A 24,486-nucleotide genomic window follows, 5' to 3' on the forward strand; every position below is an offset into this window, starting at 1 on the left:
ATGTATCCTGTACTTTTCTGCCTTTTAAGGCCGAATATATTGAACTTGGTCTTATCTGTTTTGGATAACAAATAGCCCAGTTTTTATTATTATCTTCTGAAGTAATACCCACGTCTAGATCGATGGTTAGCCTTTGGGGTTTTGTTTTGTTTTGTTTGGGTCTTATCTTCTGGTGTCTGGCTTTAAGTTCTGTTGGTGTCATGGTGCATGTATTTTTAATTTGTCAGTTCTCTTTCTAGTGTGTTATTTCTAATCTCCTGTAGTCTCAAAAACAAGATCTATGCTTTTCCTTTTTTTACTGTCATGTTAGTAAAACTTGGATTAAGTATAGATATTTTATCATAGCAATGTTGTACTCATAGCACCCCTTGAAGTTTAATTCAGGATTATGGCTAGGTTTCTACACGTTCTGGAAAATGAAGAATTACTATAAATAGTAGATGATTTCGCTCTCATTTTACAAACTTCTCTTAGAATATCAGATGAATCGGATAATTTTAAAAGAAAACTGCTGATTGATTATTTTTTTTTTTTTTTAATTTCAGAGCTCCAGAGATTATATTGGGGTTGCCATTTTGTGAAGCCATAGACATGTGGTCACTGGGATGCGTGATTGCAGAATTATTCCTTGGATGGCCTCTCTACCCAGGAGCCTTGGAGTATGACCAGGTAATAGAACTGTCGTGATAACCCAGTAGAATTGGTAGAATGTAAGGAAAAATAATAGACTTACAGGAATGCATTTTCCCAGGTATATAATACAATACATGTGAGACTCCTTTTAGAATAAATTGGCAAAACCTTGGATCTGACGGAATTTAAATTCAGGACTCAAAACAGAACTTGATTTTTAAAGTGTTTTCATAAACAAGGGTATAATCCACAGGCCTGAAAACCTTTTGGGAGAATTTTTTTGGTACCATTTTTATATTATAGATATATAAAGGGCTGGACTGTGTCCATTTAAATAATAGTGCTTTGCTTGGGTGACAGACATCACTTGGGTGATGACAGCTGAAATGTCAGCCTCTCCCAAGGAATAAAAGTCATCATAGCTACTGGTCTCGAACCAACAACCTTTACTGGTCTTAAGTACCTCAGTCACCCTAACCCTCTTTAGTATTTTTAGCTGTTTTTGGTGGTGCTAAAAGTCTAGCTTAACATTATTGAAATGACTCTCAATAAAATCCAGCAAATCACCTCACTACACACTTTTCATGGTAGTTTTCAGGTGTGTTCATTAGTCTCTCTAAGCTACTAGACAGTGTTGTTTGCTATTGGTTTTTAATATCAAGATTCTTTTTTGGGTAATTGTTATCTTCTTCACTATTATTTGAAAGTTTCATAGCATCTCCCTTATTAGAGATATATATATATATACTCAACTCATATTTTAGTAGAAAATGTTAGAATTAACAGTGGTTACATATATTTTGTCTGGCTTATATTTTTATTTAAATGTTATACTATTTAACTTTCAAACATGAAAAAAAATAGAAAACAGAACATTTTAAAGCACACATAACTTGTAGCAAAATGCCTGATTTCTAAGATTTAGCTTTCTGTATAAAAGGGGATACGAGAGGTAGTTAATTTAGTGACTTAAATGTTGCTGAGACGACCGTAAAAGTCATTTAATATTAATTATTAAATTAGATGTTATCGTTAACTTTAATCTTATCCTCTTCCAATGACTTTCTACCCATAAAATTTCTCTTTTAGGCCAGGTGTTTTTTTAATATTCTCTACTTTCCCCCTCCATGTTGAGCATACCTCTTAAAATACCATTTCTATAAAAATTTCCATACATTCTAGCTTCCTTCATCTTTTTACCCAATCATTAACTTTGATGCAGGTGCCAAACTGTTACTAGTTTTGAAAGAGTTAGTGATCTAGTTGGAGAGTCCCATAATTCCTTAGCTGCTGAAGTACTGAGGTACCTGTCAAATTGTAGAAATATACCTTTGGCTTTGTGGACCACAATTTATGACATGCATAGTACTCTGGAGCAGGACACCATCTAGTGGCAATATAAAGGTCAGTTTGCTGTTGTACTCTGGATTTGGACTTTACAGTTCTAGTGTTGGACAACTAACGTTGATACTGAAAAGGACCCTACAGATTATCTAGTTACTACCCCTTCACATTTTATAAAGGAGAAAACTGAGGCCCGGAAAAATGAAATGACTTGTCAAAAGTTACAATGGTAATTTAACACAAAGTCCTGACCAAAGCTCAGTTTTTCTAAAATCTGTAATAGATTTCTTTTTTTTTTTTAAACTGGGAGGTGTTATCTGATCCAGATTCACAATATTTTCAGAATGTATATTACTTTAATTCCAAATGGGTACAGTAATTGAAAAAAGTTAATAGCATACAGCATCAATGGCCACACAGTTATCAATTCAGTGTTTTAAAAGGTATTTTCCAAAATATATGAATACAAGCAAATAGGAGTGATGTGTTTTTTGGTTCCAATCTTGGACTTCATACTCATTTTCAAATATGATGCTTGCTGTAGAGGTTTTGATAAATGTCTGTTTTCAAGATAAGGGCTATCCCTTTATTCCTAATTTTAAGGTTTTTTTTTTAAGGAATTTTGCCCTTTTTAAAACAAATTTATTTATTTATTCATTCATTCATTTATGGCTGTGTTGGCTCTTCGTTTCTGTGCGAGGGCTTTCTCTAGTCGCAGCAAGCGGGGGCCACTCTTCATCGCGGTGCGCGGGCCTCTCACTATCGCGGCCTCTCCCGCTGCGGAGCACAGGCTCCAGACGCGCAGGCTCAGTAATTGTGGCTCAAGGGGCTAGTTGCTCCGCGGCATGTGGGATCCCCCCAGACCAGGGCTTGAACCCATGTCCCCTGCATTGGCAGGCAGACCCCCCAACCACTGCCCCACCAGGGAAGCCCTAAGTTGTTTTTTTTTTAAATCCTAAATTGGTTTGGACTCTGAAATGCTTTTGTGCATCTATTAAAATATTCATGAGTGGGGTTTTTTGGGGTTGTTTTTTACTTTAGTCTATTTATGTGGTTGAATTTCATAAAATTTCCTCAACTCCCTGGATTATGATCATTTAATTGGGATGTAAAAGGGCACGCCTCTGTCTGTTATCTGTTTCCTATTCTGGGCATCAGCTGCCATGATATACTTGGATACCCAATTGGGGTGTTGTTGCTATTTTATTTTTTTAACTTATTTTTTGCCTTACAGTGACAGTATGGTTGGCAATAGTAGTAACATTACTAATTAATACTTATCGAGCTCTTTTGGGTGCCAGGAACTGTCAACACTTTAACTCATTTAATGTTCACAACAACCCTATGAAGTTTTATAGATGAGAAAGTTGAGGTGTGGGGAAGTTTAATAAGCTTGCCCAATAGTCTAACACGGGCAGTCTGAATCTAGAAGCTATGCTATTAGCAGTAGACCACCTCTACACTACTTCATGGATAATGATACTTTCAAGACACTAAGAGTCCAGCTGAACCCTGCTCTAGTCTGCCCTAGCTCCCTGGCACTGACCCTCTTCCAGACTCCACCTCTACCCTACCACTGTCAATCTGCTATTGCTCGAAGAGGGTTTTCACAGTCTGTATATTAGTTATTCAGATTCATCAACCTCCATTTGTATTCTGTCTCCAGATTTGAGTTCTAGGGAAGGAACCAGCAGCCTATGCTAGTTTATCGTTTTGTCCCGTGATAACTTTTTTTAAAAATAAATTTTAATTTATTTTTGACTGCGTTGGGTCTTTGTTGCTGAGTGCGGGTTTTCTCTAGTTGCAGTGAGCGGGGTCTACTCTTTGTTGCGGTGCGCAGGCCTCTCATTGCAGTGGCTTCTCTTGCTGCGGAGCACAGGCTGTAGGCGCGCGGGCTTCAGTAGTTGTGGTTCGCGGGCTCTAGAGCACAGGCTCAGTAGTTGAGGCAAATGGGCTTAGTTTTTCCACGGCATGTGGGATCTTCCCGGACTGGAGCTCGAACTGTGCCACCAGGGAAGCCCCCGTGATAACATTTTGTACAAATATTTATCTCTCAGAATATATGTTGTACAAGATATTCTTCTTCCGTTTTGCTTTTGTTAATAACATTGCTTTTAACAACAGGAGTGTTTGTATATTACAAATATATCAGCATTATTTATAAAGAGTGGAAGCCCAGCCAATTAATTTGGAAATTCAGTTCAACACAAGCACAGAAATTCTATATTTTATATCTCTAGCAACAGCTTCAAAATATTATAAATCTAAAATTGATAGAACCAAAAAAAGAGACAAAACCACAATCATAATTAGAGATTTAAAGCACATTTCTTTCAGTAATTGATAGAGAAAGTAGATAGAAAAATATCAGCAAGAATATAGAGGATTTGAACACATGATTAACCAAGTTGACCTAGTGATACAGGCATAGAGCACTACACCCAATACTACACGCAAAACTGCAGGATACATACTTTTTTTTTTTGGTACGCGGGCCTCTCACTGCTGTGGCCTCTCCTGCTGCGGAGCACAGGCTCCGGACACGCAGGCTCAGTGGCTATGGCTCATGGGCCCAGCCGCTCCGTGGCACGTGGGATCCTCCTGGACCGGGGCACGAACCCGTGTCCCCTGCATCGGCAGGCAGACTCTCAACCACTGCGCCACCAGGGAAGCCCAGGATACATACATTTTAAGTGCACATGGAACATTTACAAAAATAAAGACTTTCTGTGAAATATATTGTAACATCTCTTTCTTAACCCTTGTTGATATGTCTTTTGTGTAACCTATATTTAACCTTGTAATATTGTTTTTTTTCAAAGGAGGTGAAAAAGACTTAACAGTATACGTATAGTATACTTAAAGGCCAAATTTGAGTCACCAGGAAGAACTTTTCAGACTATTTAAATTCTTTATTATGGGCTTTGTGTTCTAGCCCTTTAATCATCTGTGTCATCTCTTAAAGTCTTTCCAAGGCAATTTCTTCTTTGAATTTTGGATTCTACAACTGGGCACTGACCATGTTGAGAATATATTTTGTCATATGTGCATTTTATTTCTTTTCGTATACAAATGTATTTACTGTGTATGTGTAGAGAAGGCTGCCCTGTGAATTGGTACTGTGCTTGGATCCCTTCCTGTCTTAATTGTAGGTATACTGTCTCATTAGTGCTATATGTACTCAATTTGACTTATATTTACTGGGGAAATATCAGTAACATTCTAGGAAGTTAAATAATATTTTTATGGATGAATGGACAGTATTTACTTGGTAAATGTTGATTGTTCTTGAAAAATGTTTTTTAGAGTTTAGGTAGAATCTTATCCAGAGCAGCCGAAAGCCTGAATTTATATTCAAATTTTATTATGCTTGGTAATATCAAATATCTTATGTAAGAAGAATAGAGCTCATTCCAGGGGTGGGGGTGGGAATCTTTAAAGAATTCTATTTTGTCAAGCTATTCAGGTTTCAAAGAGACCTTCTCCAGTTGGCTCAAGGAAAAGTTCATTTATTTTTGTGTGGACTGTCCAAAAATCCAAGAATGAGCTTTAATATGACTGGATTTTGTGAAGTGTGGAGTTGAAGGTGCTTTTAGGTTCAAGGCAACACTTAGAGAAATTAATAGGCTTTGGTAGAATTTCACTCTGGTGCTCGATCTTAAGTATAACTTAGCTGCTCTTTAAGTGCTTTTATCTGTTCTAACTTGCTACTCAGAATTCCTGCTCACTCTTAACTCTGGTTATGTTAACATGGTCATCAAACTCTAGCTCTGCCTTATAACCCTTCAGCTCATCCTCCAACAGTATCTGGAATTTCTTAGTTTGCGTTTCTGACACTGTAAATCTGATTTGCTTAGCTTAATTCTAGTTGAGTTCACAAGGCAAATTTATGAATTAATTGCTTCTAGGTCAGGTCCCCACCCTTCATCCACTGGAGACAGGAGGGGCATACAGATGGAACAAGTTCTTTTCAAATGACTGGCAGGCATTACGACCAAAAATAAGCTTGGCAGGTTCATTTGCCGTTTTGTTTTTTCAGTGCCATCTCAACTTCTTAGGTATATTAATTGCTCTATGGTATTCTCTTAGCACTTTGTTTTTTTCTTTATAATGACATTTCCTAGTTTAATTGCAGATTATGTGCTTAAATATTTATTCTACTGAATTTTTTGAATAAATTTTGAAGATTTGCAACATATTTTATTGTTCTGCATAGCTTTAGCATCTGACCCATAATAAATGCCCTGTGTATGTTTGTTGAAATTGAATTGTTGAGCACCTTTCTTACCATCTGCGATACTCTGGCGCAACATCAAGATACTAAGCTCTTAGTACTTTTCATTTTCTGTTTCCGTAAAACAAGGAACTCAGGCACTTGGGGGATGTGGGGTGAGGGGGAGGTACTGCACTTTAATGTAACGAAACTAATTTGTAAGGTGGAGATTTTAGTTATCATTTCATGTAAAATTCGGGATACAAATAGCATGAACATAGACTCTTGTTAGGAGGCACGTAGTCTAGCAGGGAAAACTGACGTGTAAAGATAATTGTAATGTAGTGTTATAAATGCATTAAAATTGTTATGTTCTAGGTGTGATGGTAGCACAGAGGAAGGTGATTGCCTCTGTTTTGGATGGTTAGGCATGGCTTTACAGAGGAGAATTTCTTGAATTGAGTCTTGAAGAAGGAACAGTAAAAGTTTGCCACGTGGATTTGGTGAAGTGGCAGGGAGGGGAGTAAGGAGGGAGAAGAACAGGGATGTTGATAAGTAGGGGTTAGAGAGCAATCTAGGAAAGAGAAGCTAACCCATGCAAGGTTTAGCAGGTGCTAGAGGGGGCTGGAGTACAGGAGCATGTAAAGAGCCCGGAAGAGATAAAGCTGGAGGGCCTGTGTGCCATGTTTAGAGATTTGGAATCCATCCTGGAGGCAGTAAAGTAATTTTATACAGGGGAGTAATAATCAGGTTTTCATTTTATCAAAATGGCTGTTAGCAATTTCTTGTTCTTAGCAATGTGAATAATGAATTGGGAGTGAGTGGATGGAGTCATTAGGGAGGCAGGTAATTAGGAGACTTGTGAGATTGTATAACTCAGAATTGAAGAAGACCTGAAAGAGGAATGGAGAGGAGAGAGAGTTATGAAAAATACTAATGAGGTAAGATTGTTACGGTTTTGGATGTTGGGTGATGAGGGCGAGGTACTTGTTGGGCATAAATTTCAGGTTTCTGATTCGGGTGGTTGGTGGTAGTCTCCAAAGGGGGAAATACATGAGGATTAACAGGTTTAAGGAAAATCAGTTTAGAATATGTTCACTTTGAGGTACCTAAAGGCCTGCCAGATAGAGAGTATCAGTAAGCAGTTGGATCTACAGCTCCAGAGCTAGAGATAAATATTTAGACATAGAATTAGAGATAAAACTATGGGCACGTGGGGCTTGTGGAGGGAAAGAAGACAGATAAAACTCTAGAATGCAATGCCATATAACAAATGGAGGAAGGCAGTTAAAGAGTGCCAAGAAGTAGGAAGAGAAATAGAAAAGAATGATGTGGAAATGAAAGGAACAGAGTTTTCAAGTTATTCACTTGAAAATAGCCAGTAGTGTTGAAGTAAGATAAGGATTAATATGCGACAATTAAATGTGTCAGTTAATAACAGGACATTATCATTTCGTGAGAGTAATAGTAAAATTCCAATTGTGTGTTGAGGTTAGAATGGAAAGTAAAATATAGACCAGGGCTTCCCTGGTGGCGCAGTGGTTGGGAGTCCGCCTGCCGATGCAGGGGACACGGGTTCGTGCCCCGGTCCGGGAGGATCCCACATGCCGCGGAGCGGCTGGGCCCGTGAGCCATGGCCGCTGAGTCTGCGCGTCCGGAGCCTGTGCTCCGCAACGGGGGAGGCCACGGCAGTGAGAGGCCCGCGTACCATTAAAAAAAAAAAAAAAAAAATATATAGACCACTATTTTAATGCTTTTAACTGAATGAGAAAAGTGTTTTAAATAGTTAAGAGAGTTTTTGGGGTTTGTTTTTTTTTTTAGGCTGGAAGATATTAAACATTTTTGTAGATCGAGGGCAAAAATCTCATACAGAGGAAGAAATAGAAGATGCAGGAGAGGATGGACTAGTTGTATTTGAGGTTTAAAAAAGGAATCCTGTGTTCTCAAACACAGTTTCAAGGGGTTAAGCCTCTGTTTATTCCCTGTGCTGCCCAGTTGTTGATCTGGGGGACAGATATTTGAGGGCCACCTATGTACCAGACACTGTCATGGGTGTACGTGTAAGAAAACAAAACAAAGTTCTTCCCTCATGAAATTTACATTCTACTGCAGAATGGGGTAAGAAAATACAAAGTAAATGTACCAGAATATCAGATGATAAAAAAGCACAGTAGAGAAAAATACAACAGAATAGGTAGAGATAAGGGTACTAAGAGGGGAGAGCTTGTTCTTATTTATTAGTGGGGCATGAAAGGCCTCATGAATAAGGTAACATCTGAGGTGAGAGCTGAAGGAAGTGAAACACTAGCCATACAGATGTCTGGGGGAACAGTGTTCAAACAGAAGGATGTTAAGTTCAGAGGCCCTGAGGCTGGAGCTTTTCAGTGTCCTGAGAGAGCTCATCTACACTGTGTCCTCCTCTACTGACTCAAGCACACATATGCCAGTGACATAGATGCGTCCCCTCCAGTGCTCCCATAGCCCTAATTCACCACGTCAACTTGTCACTAAGTCAAGTAACTTGTCAGTTGCCTGTGTAGATTTCTCCAGTTTCTCCAGTGGTTTCCCAGTATTGCCTCTCAGAGTAAAATCCAAACTTCTTAACCTACTGATAAAGCCCTTTGCCTGCTAGATCAATTTTGTCTCTTGCCATTTCTCCCTTAGTGAACTTCAGTCTCTGAATGTGTGGATGTATTCTTTTTATTTTCCATATTTACTCATATTATAACCTTAGCATAAATCATCATAATTCAGATTTTCTTCCATTCCTTCAGGGCTAACAAACTGTTTGTTCTTTTTGACCCAACTTGAGCATCACCTCATCTGGAACTTTATATGACTACAATTATTTTATGTGTCTCTTCTTTGTTTTTCCATAAGGCATGTATTTATTATACCTGTATTATATCAATATATATTACACTGTATTATAATTGCTTACTTGTATGTTCCCCACTGGACTGATTTCTTAGGGCACACACTGTACATCATTTAATTCTTGATCTAACATCTACCTTAGTGTCTGATATAGTTGTTCAATAAATATCTTAATGCAATAAAAGAATAACTCTTCTGTTTTGTAAATTATTTTTCAGATTCGATACATTTCTCAGACTCAAGGTTTACCAGGAGAACAGTTGTTAAATGTGGGTACAAAATCCACAAGATTTTTTTGCAGAGAAACAGATATCTCTCATTCTGGTTGGAGATTAAAGGTAATACATTAAAAAAAAAAATTTAGAAAAACATATTCTAAGATGCCTCATGTTCACAGATAATACCCTCTGTGCCTATTTTTCTTTCATTGCTTTTTTTTTTTTTTTTTTTTTTTTTTTTTGGCTGTACACGGGCCTCTCACTGTTGTGGCCTCTCCCGTTGTGGAGCACAGGCTCCGGACGCGCAGGCTCAGCAGCCATGGCTCACGGGCCCAGCCGCTCAGCGGCATGTGGGATCTTCCCAGACCGGGGCACAAACCTGCGTCCCCTGCATCAGCAGGCGGGCTCTCAACCACTGCGCCACCAGGGAAGCCCTCTTTCATTGCATTTTTTTCTTCTTTTGAATTTTCATTTTTGACAATCCCCACCCCCCACTTTTAACAAGGAGAGTCCTTTCTGAATACCTTAGCTCATTCTCTAACCTGACAGCACAATTATTAACTCATTTTAAATAGTTTAAAAAAATTTTATGTGTATCATTTTGTGTTGTTTATCTTCCCTACCCAGTTCTACATTTATTAAGCTTTATAGGACGGGGATTGAATCTAACCACTTACTACATAACCCAAGTACCTAAATTATTCCTAAGATTAGTAAATCTTTAATGATTCACTTTAGTTATTTTGTTAAGGAATTTATCTATATGTGTAATATTTTTTGATCTGAACCTGAACTTCTCATTTTTTGTATACTTCTAAAAACTTACATTAAAAAAAAATTATTTTATTTATTTATTTTTGGCTGCATTGGGTCCACTCTTTGTTGCGGTGCATGGGCTTCTCATTGCAGTGGCTTCTCGTTGCGGAGCAGAGGCTCTAGGCGCATCGACTTCAGTAGTTGTGGCTCGCAGGCTCTAGAGCGCAGGCTCAGTAGTTGTGGCACACAGGCTTAGTTCCTCCGCAGCATGTGGGATCCTCCCGGACCAGGGCTCAAACCCGTGTCCCCTGCCTTGGCAGGTGGATTCTTAACCGCTGCACCACCAGGGAAGTCCCAAAATTACATTTTTGTTAGTTATTCTTTTGAAACTACTACTTGCCTTAGAATATTCAATATATTAGGCTAAATGTGCCAGAATTGAAGAAATAAAGGATTTACAAATGGTGGGTAAATAAGATATTTTCCTTCTCTGATATATTCAATAAGACACTGGAAGAACACGAGGCTGAGACAGGAATGAAGTCTAAAGAAGCCAGAAAGTACATATTCAACAGTCTGGATGATATAGTGCATGTGAGTACCACAGACACATTTGTCAGTCTTATGCTTAAGTTGGTGGAGTTGAATGCCAAGAATGCCAAAACACGTTAATCATTTTCTATATGACATAGAATGCTTGCTGTTTTTAAGCTTTTCAAACAAAATTGATTCTGAGGTTTCAGGGACTAAATTGCATTTGTCTTTATCACGTATTTAATTTGTATTATTCAAGCATTTTCTTTAAAAAGGAAAACTCTAACAGACATGTTTCTTTTCCTTACCTCTCTCTAGAAGTGGATATTTGTTTAGTTAAAAAAAATTTTTTTTTCCTGCTTTGAATGCTCTTTGGTACCTCAGAATATTTTTGAGGATTTGTTAAACTCAATTGTTCTTTCTTATTTCAAAATAATTGTAGTTCTTTGTTCTTTCCTGTGTTGTGGGCTTCTTTTGTAAACTGTGAGACTTTAACATATACTACCTTGTATGGCTTATTTTTATTCGATGACTTGAAGTTTTGATTTTGCAGGTGAACACAGTGATGGATTTGGAAGGAAGTGATCTTTTGGCTGAGAAAGCTGATAGAAGAGAATTTGTTAGTCTGTTGAAAAAAATGTTGCTGATTGATGCAGATTTAAGAATTACTCCAGCAGAGACTTTGAACCATGCTTTTGTTAATATGAAACATCTTCTAGATTTCCCGCATAGCAACCAGTATGTTACTCTAAAATCTTTTAAAATGATTCTGGAGAAATGATAAATGCTGTTTGTGGTAAACCAGTGTGTTAGAAAAATGATTCAATTTCTTCATTAAATATAAGGAAACTGAGTAAAAAGAGGTTAAGCTAACTTGGCCAAGTTCACATAGACAATAAATTGCAGAGTAGAAATAGAATGCAAATCTAAATCACATTCCAATGTTCTTTTTCCAAAATAGCATACCGAGGATGACTGAGTGATGTCGTTTTACATGACATTCTTACCTTAATAACCAGGCATATTTATAGTTAAAGGAAGTGTTAGGTTGTTCCTCCCTCAATTTTGAGTCCTGCAAACTCCATTTTCAATTTCCTTTCACAGCATTTGCTTTTCTTGTCCCCCTTCTTTCCCCTCTGTGTTGTGGAAGGAAAGGAGGTTTTTTTTTATGGGTTAGTAGAGAAGAGTATATGCCCAAATTGAGAAGGACTTAGAAGAGTTACCTTAGGCAAATCTTGTGAATTCTTTGAACCCCAATCCTCTTTTTTATAGGCTGAAGAGAGTAAAGTAAGTGACTTAAAATAGCTTCTTTTAATATTTTTAAAATATTGAATGAAGGAGGTAAAGGAACAAACTGATACTCGTTATTGTGAATTACAATTAAAATCGATGTTTTTATAAAGCCCAACTAGTCTCCACACCCCCAGTACTTAAAAATGTCTAATGGTTTCTGTATATAAGCACTTTGAAAATAACGTAATAACCACATACATGGTGCCATTAATTTAGGGATGTGGAGATCTAGAAGTTTAGAAAAAAACTATTTAGAGTAGGGGTCATAAAATTATAACCAAAAAGTGCTCACTATTGCTTTGCTGTCTCAAGAAAATATTCCAGATATAAGTATATTCTGCTTGCTTTGAAATTTGATCTTACAGGATTTCCTGGTAGAAATACTATTGGAAATATGCAGATTAAGTGCAAGCCATAGACTTTTTTTTCCTTTTGGAAATAATTTTTAATCTTAAACTACTCTAAACATTAAAAAAATAATATTACAATTACCTTTCGATTTTTCTTTTGCAGTGTAAAGTCCTGTTTTCATATTATGGATATTTGTAAGTCCCATCCGAATTCATGTGACACAAATAATCACAATAAAACTTCACTCTTGAGACCAGTTGCTCCAAGCAGTACTGCTAATCTGACAGCAAATTTTACTAAAATTGGCACATTAAGAAGTCAGGTAAGAACTTATAGTATTTGATAATTTATGCTCCTCTTTTTTTTTTTTTTTAATGATTGCTGATTTGCTTTTGAAATATGCAGAAGTTTCCAAGTCAGCAGTTAGAAGTTCCAGTGCTGATGAAGTCTTACTATGGCTGTTCTGTTAAATCTCTGATATTTCAGGGTAACAATTGGAGCATATCTACTCAAATCCATTTTTTTCCTTCACCTTTTATTCTTTCAATATGATCTACCTGCCCTTCTGTGTCTCAACTCTACAAAAAGTAGACTTCAGTAAGATCAATTTCTGGGTCCATTTTTATCATAGAATTACGATTTTTTGAAATGCATTCGATTTCTGCTTATAAAGTATGTGTACAGCAATTAGAAGCCTGCTCTGTATAATGAATGCCATGTACGTCTATCGTTTCAGGCATTAACCACATCTGCTCATTCAGTTGTGCACCATGGGATTCCTCTGCAGGCTGGAACTGCTCATTTTGGTTGTGGTGATGCTTTTCAGCAGACACTGATTATCTGTCCACCAGCTATTCAAGGTATTCTTTTATTCAAATTACACTTTGAATTTAGGCATGCATTACTTTAAAATAAGTTTAGGCATCTATTCTTTAAATACACTGCATGGGTTTTGCTACATTTACTGCTACATTTGAATTTAATTTAAGCAGGTCAGTAGCCTTAAGACCAGTGATACTTCTTGAGTGCAGCTCCACTGTAGTCATCATTAACAAAATGGACCATACGACAGTTGTATTTCCTGTAGAGTCTAGCATGATGACATACCTTAGTGGAAATTAATGAACTTGGAAAGGTATGGATTGTCCTATACTGGGTATAACTGCTCCAGATGTTCAAGTAAGTACTTATCTGCATGTCATCGCTGGACATTACAGTGATTGAAAGCTCAGTTCTTTAAGTTTTGGTCAGAGGATTTCTTTCCTAAAATATTGTAGTCTTGTTCTTTCCCCATAGCTTAGTTTGTTTGTTTGTTTGTTTGAAGATTGATTTTGATCAAATTGCCCTTATTTAGATAAAAATATCGAATCAAATCCTCAAGTGAGATGGTGACAGAACACCTTTGAAGATGCCATAAATTTTCACACTGAGGAACTTCTTAGTGGTGAAAGGGTGATAGCAGTGAACTTTTTGACTGGAATAGCTAGCATAAAGCCCTCTTTCCTAGGTCCTTCGGAAATAGCATACCGAGGATGACTGAGTGATGTCGTTTTACATGACATTCTTATGTCCTTGCTAGGCTGTGACATCTGGTTATATCTTAAAATCAAGAGATTGATTCCAAATGGGCCTGAAATGACTCTTTGAAGCATGGTGGTAATGCTGTGTAGTGTAAGTGAGAGCTCTTGGTGCTAAGTCGGCCTGGGATCTAGTTCTCTTTCTGCTGTTTGCTCTGCCATCCCAGACAAGTCTGTTAACTTGCTTCAGCCTTTGTCAAAGAAAACAGACTGAATAGATACTATCTTGATCGTTTCCAGCTGTAATATTTCTGGATTCTGAAGGTTATATTTGAAATTTTTATTTCATTTAAGGATGTGAGCAACTTTTTAAAGTTTTTATTTTAATCTTCCCCACAGTGCCTAACAAAGCACCAAAAATATGTTTGTTGACTTGCTTGGCTGGTAATGAGAGATGTGAAAACATAGCAGCTCTTTAGCCACTTTGGTTCTACCAGGGTAGCTTTGGTCTGTTATCTGTGACAGTGACCCATGGCTGGTTTGGTAATAAAAATACCTATATCATATTGTCAGCACTCTTAAAGATGCTGTTGTGTTTCTTTGTTTTTCTTCAACTGTTTATTGTAGAGAAGTTCAAAGAATAATAATGTCCTTTCTCCTAGATTCAACAAGTATTAACATGGTGTATTTGTTCTATCTGTCTGTTAAACATACACATACTGTTAATAGTAAGTCATAGACATTTTACTTCTAAATTCTTGAGCATGCAAGACTGATGCTTTTTTGTTTTTCAATTAGTTACTACGTAAGTGGTATCTTGACAGATACATTTTCACTTAGATGAGTTTTTAATCTGTACTAATAGATTCTTAGGTTCTAATGATCTCTTCCGTGTACCAAAATCAGTTTGGGGGTCACCTACCTACAGTGTGGTATATTTCATCAAGATTTGGAATAGCAGGGAATTCCCTGGCATTCCAGTGGTTAGGATTCTGGGCTTTCACTGCTGGGGGCCCGGGTTTGATCCTTGTTAGGGGAACTAAGATCCTGCAAGCTGTGCGGCACAGCCAAAAAAAAAAAAAAAAGATTTGGAATAACAATTTTTTTTTTTTCAGAGCTACCTTCTGTTTGTACCAAAAGGCTTTGTGGACACATTTCTAAGTACAATTGGGCATCATTCTTAAAACATTCAATGAGGTTAGGCAAATCTTTTATCTTTTTATGTAGCTTGTAATTAATAAAAGGTTAGTAACCTTTCTGTACATATGTTAACAACTGCAAGTGGTTCCTAACAAGGATAACAGAAAGAAAAGGAGATACTTTCAAGCTCATTAACTCATCAAATGTGAAGAACAATAGTTTTAGAATTAATAGTGAGAGAAAGCAAAATATTTGTTCACTTAAAGAACTAACAGGTGCAGCTGCAGCAGCATAAAAGGCAGGCTCTGTAATATGTTGTCTCACTGTTTCTTATCTTAGTATAGTGTCTGCTTAGAAATGAAAGCTTTCCCTCTAATCCATTTTGGCATCTCTGTAGAAAATCCCAGTATTGACCTTCTTACCCCTTTACCTCATAATGTGCTAATCCATTTCAAAGAAACATATTTAAGTGATTATTGGGTAGCAGTTATGGTACCATTATACTTCGGATTTTAAAATACAATTTATGTCTCTTGCCCTTCACTTTAAATTTTTTACCTTGGGTCTACACTGTTTAAGTTCATCATGCATTTCATATATTTTAGATACTATAGATATAACGTGTAGGTATAGCTATATGGATGCCACATCCCTAATATTGTGCCATGTTTAAAGTACAGAAGACTTAGACAAGCTTTTACTTAACAAATTTGAGTGTAGGTTGTTGTATTTACTAAACAAGCGTTTAACATTATTTGGCAATCTGAAAAGCTACTTATTCATCCCCTCTGGATGAAAACTGCTATTTTAGAATCAAATGCATTCCAGCAAAATTCTCCTCTGTTGTACTAGAACAGTCTTTAAACTTTTTGTGTCATGCTTTCCAGGTATCAAGCAAATGTAATCGAAGATAAAAATTTTAGCCAACCTAATAAGCATATAGAAAATTAGAATCTGAACCCACTTTTTTTTTTCTTTTCTTTTTTTTTTTTGCTGTACGCAGGCCTCTCACTGTTGTGGCCTCTCCCATTGCGGAGCACGGGCTCCAGACGCGCAGGCTCAGTGGCCATGGCTCACGGGCCCAGCCGCTCCGCGGCATGTGGGATCCTCCCTGACCGGGGCACGAACCTGTGTCCGCTGCATCGGCAGGTGGACTCTCAACCACTGCGCCACCAGGGAAGCCCTGAACCCACTTTTGAATTTGATTTTTTAAAAAAAGATTATAGGAGAATTCTTCTTGTCTTAAGGCATTGATTACGAGGAGAATTTAAGGGCAATCTTTTTTTGGGGGGATTTAAGAATTTGCTCTGTGATTTCACCCTTATCAAAGTCAGGATGCTTTTTTCTCTGATGAGATTCTCTGTTGCTGCAATATATCTACACAGCCTGGGTGTGCTCATATTCCATTCCTTGGAGAATTTGCTGATCAAGACATGCTTTTTGGAAAGGGTAAGAAGGTCAGTTTAAAAAAATAACTCATAGATCTTTGTAGATCTAATTCACATGTAGCTCTTTTTTTTCTTTGTCTTTTTTTAAACTTTTTTTGGCCATGTGCTGCAGCAAGTGGGATCTTAGTTCCCTGACCAGGGATCGATCCCTCACCCCCTGCATTGGAAACACAGAGTCGTAACTACTGGACCGCCAGGGAAGTCCCTCACATGTAGCTCTTTAGGTGGAGTTCAGAGGGTAGAACACCCTGCCAGTAGGATAAGCACCTCTGTGAAGAAGATAAACACAATAAAATTCTCCTTAGAATTATCACTTATAAATATTTGTGCAATAAAAAGTGTAAGGTTATTTTTCAGTAGGAAAAAAAAAGAATTGTTTTTAAAAAAATTTTTTTAAATGGCTGATCACACAAGGTCTCTTTTATCCAAAAACTGATTATGTTTAAATGATCTGCCACCCCATATTGAAAGTAAGTACAATACAATAGACTGGAATTATGAAGTAGTGAATTTATTCTAGTAACTCAGCTTTCTAATCTTAGGAGATATCCCTAAAATCTTGTTAGTCAAAGTTCTTAGTTGGTGTAATACTACTTTACTCTCTTAAAGTTTGGTGCCATAAGACTTAATATTTGCAAGGTGCTCTTGCAATGTATGACACAGACATATTAATATTAACAGGATTAATGTGGGTAGTAATCCTGCTTTCTAATTTTCCTAGGGGGTAAGCAAAATGGAACGTTTGTCCTGGAGTTCCAGTAGCTCTCCACTAGAAATACTAGTAGATTAAACCACAACGATAAATGCTTAGTTGTATCATATAAGGCAGAAAAGTTTGTTTTTTGCTTTTCCTTTAGAGGTTGAAATGAGTGTGCCATCCTGAATTTTACTGAATCATGTAAACCATCATGGCCATTGAAGTTGAAGTTGTGATACATTCCTCCTTTGGTGACGTGTATAAGATCCTATCATAGTTTTAAAGAAGAGAATACCAAGCATAGCTAAAAGTTTGTATGAAAAGGTGAACGTTTACCTGCTAGAGAATAAGGATGTTGAGCCAGATTCACCTTTCCATGTCTTACCAGTGGCAGAACTTTCTAAAATGAAAGGAAAGCTATGATAGCAAACTTTAAAAGGAATGGGAAGTTTCAAAAACAAATCATTCAACTTTGAAAGAGTAGCTTTATAACAATTTTTGGAATGAGGTACCACAAGGTAGATAGACAGTACCTCACTTTCCAAGTAGATTGCTTTCTAATATTATGAAAATTTTATGCAGGGAATTTTTTTATAATCCTAATAAGAATTTTAGCAATTCATAAATTTAAGAGTTTTATAAGGTAACTCAGAGAAAATTTTTTTCTTTTATTTGAGAACTGTTCTTTTCTATTTCACAGGTATTCCTGCAACACATGGTAAACCCACTAGTTATTCAATAAGGGTAGATAATACAGTACCCCTTGTAACGCAGGCCCCAGCCATGCAGCCACTACAGATCCGACCAGGAGTTCTTTCTCAGGTTGGTAATAATTCATTATTTTTACATATGTGCTGTCCTCCTTTTACTCAGAGGCACTAATCCATTTGTGCTGTTGGAAACAATGAAAATGACCTAGATGGGAATTCGATCCTTGTAGATTATTGACTTTAACTTTTATAATTATTAGAAGATTGTTACTTTTTTTTAATTATTGAAGTTTTTTATTTTTAAAAATTAAAAAAATTTTTTTACATCTTTATTGGAATATAATTGCTTTACAATGGTATGTTAGTTTCTGCTTTATAACAAAGTGAATCAGTTGTACATATACATATGTCCCCATATTTCTTCCTTCTTGCGTCTCCCTCCCTCTTTTCCATCCTCCCTATCCCACCCCTCTAGGTGGTCACAAAGCATGGAGCTGATCTCCCTGTGCTATGTGGCTGCTTCCACTAGCTATCTATTTTACGTTTGGTAGTGTATGTATATCCATGCCACTCTCTCACTTTGTCCCAGTTTACTCTTCCCCCTCCCCGGATCGTCAAGTCGATTCTCTAGTAGGTCTGTGTCTTTATTCCCGTCTAGAAGATTGTTACTTTGAGTTAACTTGTATCATACTAGTTTTTCTTTTGTTTTTGGTTTTGTTTTTTGCTGCAACAGACATGGTCTGGTAGAACACAGCAGATGCTGGTACCTGCCTGGCAACAGATAACACCCATGGCTCCTGCTACTACATTAGCTTCTGAGGGTATGGCTGGTTCACAGAGGCTCGGAGACTGGGGGTAAGTTAAAAACAAGGGTACTTCTTTGTGAATAGTTTGCAAACTAGATATGGTAAAGTAGGGATTCAATTTTTCTAAATTTTCTCCCTAGGAAAATGATTTCACACAGCAATCATTACAGCTCAGTGATGCCACAACCTCTTCTAACCAATCAGATCACCTTATCAGCCCCTCAGCCAATTAGTGTGGGCATCGCACATGTTGTGTGGCCTCAGCCTGCCACCACCAAGAAAAATAAACTGTGCCAGAACAGGTTGGTATTGATATTTTAACTTTCCTCTGCATTTTAAAATTAATCATTAAAATAAATTTTGCATGTACACCAAAGGGTCACTCTGTTGTATTCAAAATGACCTCTTTGATAGCTTTGTTACAAACACTAAGCCAGCTCCCTTCTCAATTTCTCAGAGGTATTTTGGTAAAACTAATGGAATGGGAGCTGGGAAGAGAGGAAATAAATGCTTTCAGTTGGTAAGATTGCCTTTATTGCCCTTTTGATTTATTATCTACCTATAATTTTAGACCATTTTAGATACTCAGATATCACATTTACCAAAGAAAAAAAAAGACCATTTGAATATATGTAAATGCAATCTACACTTATATTTCTCGAGGTATTTTATATATCACAGACTCATCTGTATGTTAGTGTGTTATAATCTTAACAAGTGAAGGTTTGCATTGTTAATTATAACAAGCTGTCTTAGAAAAATGTCATGTATATATTTTGATTATAGAAATAACACATTGTTCCTTTGATTGCAGGAGTAATTCATTGCAGAATACCAATATCCCACAATCAGCATTTATTTCTCCAAAGATAGTAAATGGGAAAGATGTTGAGGAAGCAAGTTGCATAGAAACACAGGACAATCGTAACTCAGAAGGAGAGGCAAGAAATTGTTGTGAAACTTCTATCAGGCAGGACCCTGATTCATCAGTTTCAGATAAACAGCGGCAAACCATCATCATCGCTGACTCCCCGAGTCCTGCGGTGAGTGTGATCACCATTAGCAGTGACACTGACGAAGAAGAGACGTCGCAGAGACATTCGCTCAGAGAGTAAGTGCCAAAAGCAGTTTCCCGCAATTTTCCTGCATCCTTAAATAATGATGATGGCACCCTCTGCTGCAGTGGGGAAAAAAAACTTTGTGCTTTATTACTTGTCTGTTCATGTCCTTCAGAGTAAACTTCCTGAATAGCATTTAGCATGATTACTATAGCATTTTTCCTGTATTATGAGCTTTAGATTTTTGTCCATGTAGGTCACTCTTAACTGTTTCATATCCTTAATTAAATAATGTAAATTTTGGCTACTTGGGAAGTATGTTCTCATTTTTGACCCAGTTTTCCCTTCCCTCTTTACTTAGATGTAAAGGTAATCTGGATTGTGAAGCTTGCCAGAGCACCTTGAATATTGATCGGATTTGTTCATTAAGTAGTCCTGAGAGTACTCTGAGCACCAGCTCCTCAGGGCAGTCCAGCCCATCCCCTTGCAAGAGACCGAACAGGTAAAGGAATTTCAATAGCAGTGCATTATAAATATTAAGTCTACTAAAAAGCCTATGATTTCTTTTGTTGTTGTTTAAATTAGTAAGTACCTGCCAGTTTACCACAGTGACTTCTCTCTTGATCATAATTTTTGAACTAGATCACCTTTTTATAAACTCAGGTTTTAAGTAGTAATTTTCTTTACTATTACAGAACAGATCTAAATGAAAAATTGAGGTTCTAATAAATGATTTTTAAAGAATCATTTGTTTTGAAAGAGTGAAAAAGCCACATTCTCAACTCCAGCTCCACAGACTACTATTGTAATTTAAATTTGGAATAAGAACATATACTTCAGCAAAATAAAAAGGAGTGTTTTGCATAATAAAGTAATGACCCACTGTCAGTAGAGTATTTGCTGATTTTTTTCTCTCATAGTGATTGATTTGCACGGTTTCATGCATATTTCCTTCCTACCCTTCCTTTTGGCCAGGGACATGCCTTGCCACTAAAGTAGTGAGCTTCTCCTAACCTGCATGAGGTACTAACGCATTAACAGATGAGCCATAAAAATTTCAGTGAAATACATTTGATTTTAGCTTTTAGAAATTCTTTTTTTTAGTGGAAACAAAATTTGAAAAAGTTTAGCTTTAATTTTATTCGTCTTCTCTTTTTTCCATAATCAGGAAATATGGTTTTGAATAGTTTGGTTATAACTAAGCTCTGTGGAAGCATAAAGAAGTATTAACACATCTTCTTCTTATAACTTGTTTATAATGTGGTTTGGAAGTTGGTATTATACATATGTATATGTAAATACACACATACATGTAAGATGATATAAATAAAATACAAAGATAAAAATATATAATTAAAATATACATATAAAAAGAGATGCTTCAAATTGTTAAGTATGAAGTGAGTAGTAAAACAATATAAATGCTGTAGAAATCCCAAGGAGTTGGGGGGTGGTGGGCAGGGCCCAAGGGTCAGGGCGAGAAGAGAAATGGGACACTGGCTAGACCTTCAGAGAGGTGGGAAAGACCTTTCAGATAACTGGTTAGTTAAAAGGACCCAAATTATCACTAAAGGTACATATATAACATTAGAATTTAATCTGAAATATGCAAGTTGCATGCTTATGTGTTTGTACATTTTGTTTCAGTTATCCAGAACAGCACTTCTTTTGTAGTGTCTTGATGAAATCTTCTGTAATTTATAAATGGGATTTTATGAACTGCGACTAAGGATCAAGTGGGAAGGGAAAGGAGGGAAAAATAAGTGCCAAGAGTGTGTTCCTAGATAGACAGAATTAGGGTTAGCAGTCTGAAAAAAGAATTAATGTGGGAGTCTAGAAAATCTATGAAAAATGTTTTTTTGATAAGGAAGAAGTTGTAATTAGGTATGAAATAATTGAATAAGATTCTTATCAATTTGCTGGGAGTCTGGAAATTATTTAACTTTAGATTTAATGTTGAAAAACATTGTTCATAAAAATACTTTCTTGTTGTAGTATGTCAGATGAAGAACAGGAAAGTAGTTGTGATACTGTGGATGGCTCTCCAACATCAGACTCTTCAGGACATGACAGCCCGTTTGCAGAGAGCAGTTTTGTGGCGGATACGCATCAAAACACAGAACTGGTAACCTCTGCTGACGCAGAAACCAAACCAGCTGTTTGTACTGTTGTGGTGCCACCAATGGGACTAGAAAATGGATTAAATGCCGATGAGCATATGGCAAACACAGGTAAACTGAGTCCTCTCTATTTCCCTGATTGTCCCTTAAAAGGTCTTAATTTAGGAACATTAGAGCCAAAAGTCATCTCTGAATTTCCAGCCTGACCCTGCGAAATCTATTGTACAAAGGAGATATCTTCTAATATCACCCAGTCCTTGGAAACCATGAGATCTTTTCTTTGTATTTAATTTTAAGGTTCTCAAATCACTATTGTGTAAAATATCTAAAGACCTTTCTAATTTTTACATAAGAAGGAAAAAGTAGCTACTTTCTGGTATTTTGTTGTTGCCAGATTCTGTATGCCAGCCATTAATAAAAGGACGATCTGCTCCTGGAAGATTAAACCAGCCTTCCGCAGTAGGTAATCGTCAGCAGAAATTGACATCAGCATTCCAGCAGCAGCATTTGAATTTCAGTCAGGTATGTTTGTGAATTTATGAGTCTTTGGGATTCAAATTTAGCAGTTTTCTAACTGGGGGGAAAAAGATTCTCACACTGTATAAAATCTTAATAAATTTTTCCCTTTTCATTATCCCAAGTGACTTAAAAAGTAATTGGCTTAATAATAGGATAATTATCCGATTATCCATGGAACTTGAATTTTTCAGAAAGATTAGGTTCTTAGGTTCTCTTAAAGTTTTTTAGTCTGTTTGTTGTTTTAGGCCCTTTAAATCAGAATGCACACCAGTGCATTGATGGTTACATTTCTTGTGTGTTAGTTGTGATGGTGAGAGATGCCTTATTGAGTACTTGCCATCTGGTCAGCACTGTGCTTGGCACTTGTGTTTCACTTGGGGGAAAGAAAAGATCATAGGTATTGGAGTCAGACCTGCGTTCACATCCTGGTTTTGCCAAGTGCTATGTATAGTACCTTGGCCAGGTCTCTTCAACAGGTCTGGACCACAGTTAATGGGAATGATAGCTATATAACTATAATTAGAATTAAATACAGTCTCGTACGTAAAGTGTTAGTCTTACATATAATAGGTGCTCTGCAAATGGTAGCTATCAGTAGTGGTAGGAATAGTGACACTACTAGCGGAGGTAGTGGCAATGTTAATATTATAATAATATGCAGTAATACATATTAAAATGCTAATACTAATATATATATAAAATCGATCGCTATTTTTCTCCACTCTGTTTATACTTAGTGTATATACTAAGATCTGAGAGATCCTCTGTGGGTTATCAGTCACAGAGTATCTTGTAATTTCCCTTTCTTTTTGACTTATAAAATATGTAATTAATCTTTTTGTTTTGTTTTTGGATAGGTTCAGCACTTTGGATCTGGGCATCAAGAGTGGAATGGAAACTTTGGACATCGAAGACAGCAAGCTTATATCCCTACTAGTGTTACTAGTAATCCATTCACTCTTTCTCATGGAAGTCCTAATCACACAGCTGTGCACGCCCATCTGGCTGGAAATACGCACCTCGGAGGACAGCCTACTCTACTTCCATACCCATCATCAGCTACCCTCAGCAGTGCTGCACCGGTGGCCCACCTCTTAGCCTCTCCATGTACCTCAAGACCTATGTTACAGCATCCAACTTATAATATCTCCCATCCCAGTGGCATAGTTCACCAAGTCCCAGTGGGCATAAATCCCCGTCTGTTACCATCCCCAACCATTCATCAGACTCAGTACAAACCAATCTTCCCACCACATTCTTACATTGCAGCATCACCTGCATATACTGGATTTCCACTGAGTCCAACCAAACTCAGCCAGTATCCATATATGTGAAAATTCAAAAGAGTATATTGAGGAAGCTCAATGATACAAACATTTGATTAAAAATAAAACATGGTATTTAATAAATATTAGCCATGGCACAAGAAAATTATTTTTGAATCATGTAGACTTGGGTGCAATTTAAACAACTTTGAGCTTTAAAAAAAAAACTCACTTTTAATGTGTTTTGCACATTTGGTATAACTTGTCTTTGGTCATGTTATCTTCTTATGTAGTAACTCTAGGCAGGTGACTTATGGGAGCAGAAGTCCAGTTTTGCTCCCACTATTTTTTATAAAATTGCCTTCTAACTAGTGCAAGACACGTCTATATTTGGGAAGCCATTCTGTGTACAGACTTAGAGCAACAGATGCACATATGTCAGAATTACAGCATACAAGTGAATTGTATTATCTGTGTCTTAGTGTATAAATGTTGGGTCACTTACCTAAGAAATTGAGCTATTGTTCTTTACATTTGCATGTGTCTTTTGCATGGGCAAAATGTTGCCTAGACTTTGCTCTTAAATGTTGTTCTAATAATCTCAGCTGCATTGTAAACCGTTCCCACACATAGTGCCTTAAATATTTGAGGTTGTTAATGTTATTACTATATATAAATGTTGAGGACTGCAGCACTTAAAAGTTCAGACTTACTCTTTAGTTTCCTTTGATGGAGTAATGTTCATTTTTGGTTTTGTGTGGTATGATTTCAGGTTGTAGCTGTTTTTTCCTTACTAAGAGGGCAGCATGTTTGCTATAGCTGAATTCTGCTGTCTTGATTTTTCAGAATGATCTAGCTTCAAGAAAAGCAAGCAGGTAGTAGTGCTTAAGAAAAAGTGATTCAGTATCTAATGGATAGTTGATACCTGTCACAACACAGCATTTTATATACTGTTAAGTGAAACTGCAATACAATCTAAGTTTATTT

General features: G+C 36.9%; 1 protein-coding gene across 2 annotated transcripts in view; it reads left to right on the forward strand.

Annotated features, from left to right (window-relative positions):
- HIPK3 (homeodomain interacting protein kinase 3) overlaps nt 1–23,788 on the forward strand; it is a 65,440-nt gene extending 41,652 nt beyond the window's left edge. Inside the window, exons 2-16 of one of the 2 annotated variants that reach the window (XM_065881289.1) lie at nt 546–669; nt 9,286–9,405; nt 10,549–10,635; nt 11,129–11,313; nt 12,382–12,541; nt 12,956–13,079; nt 17,722–17,843; nt 18,465–18,586; nt 18,678–18,839; nt 18,995–19,057; nt 19,352–19,648; nt 19,957–20,097; nt 21,591–21,826; nt 22,110–22,237; nt 23,092–23,788. In XM_065881289.1, coding sequence (XP_065737361.1) covers nt 546–669; nt 9,286–9,405; nt 10,549–10,635; nt 11,129–11,313; nt 12,382–12,541; nt 12,956–13,079; nt 17,722–17,843; nt 18,465–18,586; nt 18,678–18,839; nt 18,995–19,057; nt 19,352–19,648; nt 19,957–20,097; nt 21,591–21,826; nt 22,110–22,237; nt 23,092–23,568 — 2,548 coding nt within the window. In that variant the 3' untranslated portion in view covers nt 23,569–23,788. The remainder of the gene's footprint in view (nt 1–545; nt 670–9,285; nt 9,406–10,548; nt 10,636–11,128; nt 11,314–12,381; nt 12,542–12,955; nt 13,080–17,721; nt 17,844–18,464; nt 18,587–18,677; nt 18,840–18,994; nt 19,058–19,351; nt 19,649–19,956; nt 20,098–21,590; nt 21,827–22,109; nt 22,238–23,091) is intronic. The other variant, XM_065881290.1, reaches the window with a different exon arrangement.
- The last annotated feature ends 698 nt before the right edge of the window (nt 23,789–24,486 follow it).

Source organism: Phocoena phocoena, chromosome 8 (genome assembly GCF_963924675.1).
Source record: "Phocoena phocoena chromosome 8, mPhoPho1.1, whole genome shotgun sequence".
In the NCBI taxonomy this organism is placed as follows: domain Eukaryota; kingdom Metazoa; phylum Chordata; class Mammalia; order Artiodactyla; family Phocoenidae; genus Phocoena; species Phocoena phocoena.